This window comes from Mus caroli, chromosome 4, assembly GCF_900094665.2.
Source record: "Mus caroli chromosome 4, CAROLI_EIJ_v1.1, whole genome shotgun sequence".
Classification (NCBI taxonomy): Eukaryota; Metazoa; Chordata; class Mammalia; order Rodentia; family Muridae; genus Mus; species Mus caroli.
The window spans coordinates 15,204,485-15,212,195 of NC_034573.1; the positions used below are offsets into that span (position 1 = coordinate 15,204,485).

General features: G+C 41.1%; 1 protein-coding gene across 1 annotated transcript in view; it reads right to left on the reverse strand.

Moving 5' to 3' along the window:
* Positions 1-292: 292 nt before the first annotated feature.
* Atp6v0d2 (ATPase H+ transporting V0 subunit d2) overlaps positions 293-7,711 on the reverse strand; it is a 44,914-nt gene continuing 37,495 nt past the window's right edge. Inside the window, exons 6-8 of the mRNA XM_021161309.1 lie at positions 3,477-3,653; positions 2,221-2,295; positions 293-606 (exon numbers count right to left, since the gene is read on the reverse strand). Coding sequence (XP_021016968.1) covers positions 445-606; positions 2,221-2,295; positions 3,477-3,653 — 414 coding nt within the window. The 3' untranslated portion in view covers positions 293-444. The remainder of the gene's footprint in view (positions 607-2,220; positions 2,296-3,476; positions 3,654-7,711) is intronic.

A 7,711-nucleotide genomic window follows, 5' to 3' on the forward strand; every position in this document is an offset into this window, starting at 1 on the left:
GTGATGACCATCTTGCATGGTGTATGTTAGCTACCCATAGCTTTGCATTTCTGTGAATGCATGGAAGGACCAAACACATAAAAGGCAAAGCAGGCACCCAGGTTTTGAGCTTGGGGAGAAGAATGGAAAAGAAGGAGTGAAGAACCTGATTATGTATGATTTTAGTCTGACCACTCGAGAATACAAAAGGTGCCACAGGGTCAATTAAAATGAGTGTATGAGGCCAGTGAGCAGTAAGTCATAAATGTGAAAGAACGATTGGGGCTTGTTGAAAACAAGAAAGGAATATTTTGTTTCAAGTTCTGTTTCCTGGGCTTCCAGGGGACATGTAGTTTATGGAAAGGTGGTATGACTTACTTTTATATAATCTAAATAATGTGACACAATCCCCCTTCCTTTCCTCAGTAACTTCATGGCAGCATGTATGATCTTCTGTACACTGGCTTATAAAATTGGAATGTAGCTGTTGATTTTAGTTCGATGTCTCTGTGAGATGCATTCTGCTATCCACACGATATTTCTCATCTCTTGCTCCTTCAACTTTACATATGCATAAAACACACCATAATGGAATTGCCTGTTGAATGCCAGCACATTCATCTGTACCTAAGGAAGGAAAAAGATGACAAGGACCATCAGTTTGTTTAAAACATACTACATTTATGAAGTAATAGACAAGCTAGAAATGGCTTCTGCTCCAGTGGTGCTTATTTGTTCTTAATTAGTGGGCCAGTTGGACCAATAGTGGGATCAGAGGCAACTCAGCACATCTTAAGGAAGGGTCACATGGACAAATGTAGAAAGTACCAATGTACAAAGTAAGCTTATGGGCTCACACGGTAGGCTTCACATCCTAGTGCTATTAGAAGAAGGGTGTGTTTGGGGAATATATGCTTATATTTCCACTATTATTTCTCTGGCTTTCAGTTGGTGGCCTAGCCTCATTGGCCACCTTCTTGGCTACAACTTCCAAAAAATTTGAGGAGGTATTTAAGGCTGTCTACATCTCAGAGAAATGCAACAGTGCACTGGAATCCAGACTGACATATGAGCCTTTTATAGTGCTCCATAGATACAAGCCATGAAGTTATATTGCTTTGTTCTTCAAAAGTAAGTAAGCAAAAGAAAATGAAATTCCTTATTTAACGGGTCTTTCACTTTGTTCCATATTAACTTTAGGATGGAAAAGAAGCACAGAGGGCATGCAGTCCACCATGCTGCAAAGAAGAGGTATGCAGCCAGCTCAGTATGCTGGGCAGGAGAGGTGCACAGTCTCCCAGACTGCACAGGAGAGGTGCACAGCCCTCATGCTCCTCTGTACACCATAAGCAAACAGTCAGGAGTGCAGGCTGACTCTGTAGACACTCATGTTTCTTGGAAAAAGCAGCTTTATTGGCTGTCTCTTTGTTGTGCTGCTACAGCCTGTGTAGTTTGTAAAGATCCCTAATATGTTGGATTCTTTGCCTTCTTTCCACTCCTTTCTCTGGAAGCAGGCTGTTGAAAAATGCCTAATGTTTGGGAACAAAGTTCCCAGGCTGCAAGTGGTGATATCCCAACAACACTGATCTCTGGTTCTTTATTAACTTCAACCAGATAGCTGGGGGTCGGGGGGGGGGAGGGGATGGCTTCAGTCAAGTGAATATACTAGAAAATTTATCTAGAATTGTAGAAACAAACTTGATTAGGAAGAATAAAATTTTTCTTCATTAAACAGTACAGTAGCCAAGGACTTGATAATGATTGATTAAGTAATCTGCACATTTTTTTATTTTTTTATTTTTTTAGGGAAAGGGACTAATCTAGGCTCTGGGTCTCCATATGACTAATTCCCATGTGGATACTGTTATACTTGCATTTTAACTATGGAAAAAAAAGTTTTTGCAGATTATGTGGATTAGGGAGTGAGGGGAACCAAACTGAGAAAAGTCAGTTTCTGTGAGGATGCCCTAGATTTCCTTTTCTACTTCACTAACTATGCAAAAGTCACTTCTATAGCTCCCACTAAGCACACATTCTTCACAGTACAACTTCTGTGAAACTATACGCAGCCGCAGGGCTCTGGCACTGTAAGGAAGTGAAAATATACAATGTTTATGGAAAAGCACGAATTGTCCTGATGAAATAGAAGAAATTTCAAGTGAGGAAATATTTAAAGTCCATGATAACAACAATAACAACGACAAGCGCTCATAAATGCTAACATTTCCACTTCTGCTGTACCTCTCTCTCATAGAAAATGTCTTCCAGTGTCTTCCCTCCAGTGCCACCGACAGCGTCAAACAAAGGCTTGTAAACCTTAAAAACAAAGACAAGAGTTTAAATGTAAGGGATTTTTCAGTTTTTACAAATGCATATAAGTATATCTTCTTAGAGTTATTGTTAGTGTGTGTGTGTGTGTGTGTGTGTGTGTGTGTGTGTGTGTGTGATTTAAAGAACATTTGTAAGGACTGAGTGTTTTTGATCAGACCTTTGACTTCCTGACATGCCCTCATCCTGTAAAATATCCAAACAACCCAAGAGATGGTAGAAATTCTCCCTATCTCCCTTATTCAAGGCTACAAGTGCAGGGCAAAAGCTACATTTTTTTTTCTCATTGTACATTGACATTTCCACACGTAAATGCATCACTCAGTGAACTCTTACAGTTTGACCAGTATAGGTTTGCAAGCTCCTTGAGATGACAACTGATACACCTCAAGGAAATGTCAAGTGCAGAAGCTGTGGAAACCAGCGAGAAGCCTAAATTTTAACATTGTAGTAAAGAGTTGCCCTCGATTACATTAAGAAGGTTTATGTATGCTATTTGCTGAATTTCTCCTGGAAGGACTCAGAAACCTAGAAGGAAACACCAGTGTCTTCTTAAGCTGCGGATGTGAACTGTAGGTTATATGTGTGACTACGCACAAGGCTGAGGAGGTGGGACCTGGGTTAGACGCATAACCATCTGTGGAGAGCCCCACACTGTCTGAGAGCCCTGAATGCAGAAGGGAGAGCAAGCGAATGGTTCTGTTCACCTGCCAGCTTCTGCCATTAAGCAAAGGGGTTGGGAAAAGCCACACACATCCCATATTCTCTTTTAGTTCCTGTAGTTATTCTGTCCTGACTCTTGTTTCCCCAGAGGGTACTTGAAAGGAACTCTGGGGTCAGGCTCTTTTATATAGTTTTGACACGAACTCCCACTTCCAGAAGCTTGCCTCAGCCTCTTGGGAAACTTGCTTTAAAAGGTACTTCAAGAAGTGCTCCGATAACCACTCCTGGGAGACTTAAACAAGGGCTTTCTTGGCAGGATTCTTAAAAGACACCAGCTTGGACTGGAAATTTGAAGTGTTTCTCTGGGAGGCATAATTACTGCAAGAGGCTCTGCTTGCTGCCATCTGGGTATAACTTTGGATGATGTGTCTAAATGGATGTGTGAGCTTCTAAAGGGCCTGTGCTGAAGTAATGCAAGGCACTCGGGTGCTGGTGAAGTCACTTACTCCATAATTATCTGCCACTCTCTTCATCTGCTCAAAGTCTTCAGCTTGAGCTAACAACCGCAGCCCCTCTGGATAGAGCCTGCCGCAGGTGGGGAAGAGGGTCTCCCTGTCTTCTTTGCTTAGTTCAGTGCCAAATGAGTTCAGAGTGATGATTAAAGCGCGTCTGTCGGCCTCAAACTGCATGCAAAAGACATAAGGCAGCAAATATAATCATCATGTACACCCCAAGCTCCATGCAGAATTGCATTTCTGAAGTGAAGTCCGCGTCTAATTACAAAGTAGGCATGTGTTACGAGGGTTCCTTTAGCCTCCTCTTTTTTTTTTTTTTTTTAGATGTTTTCTTTATTTAAATTTCAAATGTTATCCCCTTTCCTGGTTTCCCTTCTGAAAACCCCCTATCACCTCCCTACTCCCCCTGCTCAACAACCCACTCACTCCTGCTTCCTGGCCCTCCTATTCCCCTACACCAGGGGGGCATAAGACCTTCAAAGGAACAAGGGCCTCTCCTCTCATTGATGACTGACTAGGCCATCCTCTGCTACATATGCAGCTGTAGCCATGAGTCCCACCATGTGTTTTCTTGGGTTGGTGGTTTAGTCCCTGGGAGATCTGAGGTACTGGTTAGTTCATATTGTTGTTCCTCTTATGGTGCTGCAAGCCCCTTCAGCTCCTTGGGTACTTTCACTAGTCACCTTTAGACTCCTCTTGAAAGGGAGAATTTGTTTGCTAGAGGAGACTCTTGAAACCCTACCAAAGCTCTCTTTGCCAGGTTCTTTGCAATGAGTCACTCACAGGTTGTTTTCATGTATGTTACCAGAGTCATGAATGCATTTTCCATAAATGTGGAATAATGCCAGGATGGTTCAGCCATGGAGGGAGTAAGGCAATGTGAGCGAATGTGTGTGCTGGGGTGTGTGAACAGCAAAAGCGTGCTATCTCTCAGTGTTACTGACCCCTTCTCAATGTTCCTGTCACTATGACTGGTATTATTGTTACTGTTTGTGATGCTGGGGATCTGATCTAGGGCCTCATGCATGTCACACTGGCTCTACCATCGAGTCACATCCCTAGCCCTATTCATTTGTTTTATGTAATTAAACTTTATATTTTATGCCATCTGTATCTTCATGATTTGGATTTTTTTAATGATCTGCCAGCTCTGATTCTTTAGCTAAGAATCATGTGTCTTGGGGTGATTTGTCTTCCTTGCAAGGCCGGATTCCTTAGGATCCTTAAGTAGGTCCATGTGTACTGATGACCTGTGTCAAATACTGTGAGGTCACTGAGCACCTATTCTATCAATCCAGTTTCCTGTAATCATGCTGTCTTCCTTAAGATTTCATTCCTATTCCTTTGTTCCTCGTGTTTCTGATTTCTCTCAGTTTTCCTCATATCCACATAAATGATTCCATCTTCCTCTTTTTTTATAAAAAATTATGATGTATACTATATAATATGTGTATATATGCGGTATATGTAGTACATATACTATATATATCATATATTTACATAAATATATATACATATATTTATAACCCACTGTGTCCAAGTTGTAATCCTATATACAAATGGGTATGGGGCAATCCACTGGAACATGAGGAACCTACCAATGGCCACATTACAATCTTATAGAAAAATAACTTTCCTCCAGCAGCCACATCAACTGCCAATAGTTCCTCAACTAGAGGTTGGGCCTCAGGTCCTCTTCTTTACTCCATCCTGGCATTTAAAACTGAGATGATCTTATGCAGGTCTGTCCAGGTAACCACAACTGACATAAGTTCACATGTGTCCAGACGAAAGCATTTCACAGGCTCCTCCCCACCCTCTGGCTCTTAGAACTTTCTTCCCAGGCCCCTTTCTACTCCCTCAAGAGCCCCACCTTTTATGCTAGGCATTGGCCTTTGGACTCAGGAATTCTTCTTGGCATCGTTGAAATATTTTGTACTTGTCATTTTGAAGTCTGTCCCTGTATTTTTCCACTTCCTACTCTTAACTCTTGGAAGGACTTTGTTTTTTTTTTTTTATTCGTTGCTCACTTCTGCACTCAATGCCTGTCGCAGAGGAGTATTCTAACCAGCTACTGAATCTAGCAGAAGAGTCTTCTTGATGTCATCACTTTTGAATTGTAGACAATATTTACTACAGTGATGCTACTCAAAGTCATGGCTCAGTAGCTTTGCTGTCAATGGGAAAAATGCAGAATCTCAAGCCATAGTTTAAGGTTAAACCCATAGAATTACACTCTGCCCCTTAACAAGAACGCATGGCTGTTCACCAGTAAAAGAAAGCTGAAAAGACTGGCTCTGTGCTGTCCTTCATTACTTTCCACACTTACTAGCTAGTGACAAAGCCAAGCTTGCAACAGCTCTAATGGAACGCTTCTGTTAGAACAGGTGTTTCTTATCATCAGGGGAGTGAGTGTTCCCACTGGTCCTTTTGATTAGCCTCATGGAAATTATGGGTGGGTCAGAAGCAGGGTAGCCTTATTTGGAAGCAAACGCAGTTACAATCTGGCTCCTGCCTATATCCAGTCTTGTAAATCATTTTAGACCTTCCAAGGATAAGAGAAGAAATGAAAGAGGGATTGTTCAAGACAAAAAAAAAACAATCCTTGAAATAAACATGTGGGTAGCCATCTCAGATACTCTTTCTAGTTCTAAGATGTTAGAATTTTAAGGAGGGAAATCTGACAGGCTAAGCAGTGCTGCTGGCATCAAGACAGCAGAGGCCCCACCAGAGGAGACTGCTGCTCAAGGGAGCATGGGGCATGTGGAGGATATTCACAACTTAAACTTACGGATAATTAAGCCACTGGAAAACTAAATAAACTGGTAGATGGGAAGAACCAGGTTAAGAAAAGACTTTGACTGTATTATCTAAATAGTTTGTCCATTTCCTTTGCTTTGCCTTTGTTATTAGTTTATTTCTTAGCTTGTAAGCACATGTTCCATTCCATAGCCCTGCATGCTGAAATACTGCCTGCACTGAGGAGGAAGGGCTGTTTCCATAAAGAGCCTTTTTTCCCCCTTTTTCATAACTCGTGCTTCTATTTCCTGCCTATTTGGTTGTTTTCTTTTGAATTCTTTTTATACTCTAATGTTCTTTTTTTCCTTGAGTTTAAAAGCTCTTGGCATGAATGTGGAGCCTCATAGAGAAAATGACTATAATTGAAAAAGTTTAAAAACATGTTCTTTGATCATCCCTAAGCACAGTCTGACACAGCTTCAGATTACAGGACACTCTCCTCTTTCTCCTCTCTCCTCTTTCTCCTCTCTCTTTACATTCTCTTCTCTCCCTCATTTTCTCCCCCTCCTCTGCAGGACTGGGATTTAAACCTGGAGATTTGTGCCTTCTTGATAAGCACTCTGCGTTTGAACTACATCCCCAGTTATGTAATGCTTTTGAGTACTCCCATCAACGGGCATTCAAGACCATAGTCTTTGTGTTCTGTGGCTGCAGAAGAAATACAAAGAGGCCAACTATGTGATCTTCGGTACATGTAAAACTGACTACTCCCATCTGTCACGTGGAGCTGATATTTCTATGTAAATGTATAAAGATAGTTCTATGCAATTTGATTTCTTGGAGTAGGAAAGAAGAACACTAGGTATCTAGTAGTTCAAATTTTTCTACTGATAACCATTTTTTTCCAAAACACTATTGCAAAGGCATACTTCTTACATATTCTTATTGTTATAGGTTATACAATAGAATATTGATCATGAATTAATACATTTTTACACACAAAAGAAGTGTGGGTGCTGAAGCAATATGCCACCTTAAATAAGTATATAAGAACTGAATTAAAGCAGCTCAGGCTCAAATCCTGACATTGACTTTTACTAATAGTATTCCACTAGGGAAGTGCTTAGCCATCTGTGTGCTTCAGGCACCCCTTTTGAAAGATAGGCTCTAAAATGTCAGTCTTGAAGTCCAAGGGAATTCATTTATACAAAGCACTGGCATATAGTGATCTAGCATATAGTAGTGTTGAGTTTTGGATTTTCATTCTTTTCTTTTAAGTATTCATGGTGGTTCAATTTAAGAATGGCCCCTATAGGCTCATATATTTGAGTGCTTAGTCACCAGGGAATAGCACTATTTGAAAAGAATTAGGAGGTGTGGCCTTGTTGAAGGAAGTATGTCACTGGGGCTAGGCTTTGAGGTTCCCAAAGCCTATGTCAAGCCCAGACTCTCTCTCTCTCTCTCTCTCTCTCTCTCTCTCTCTCTCT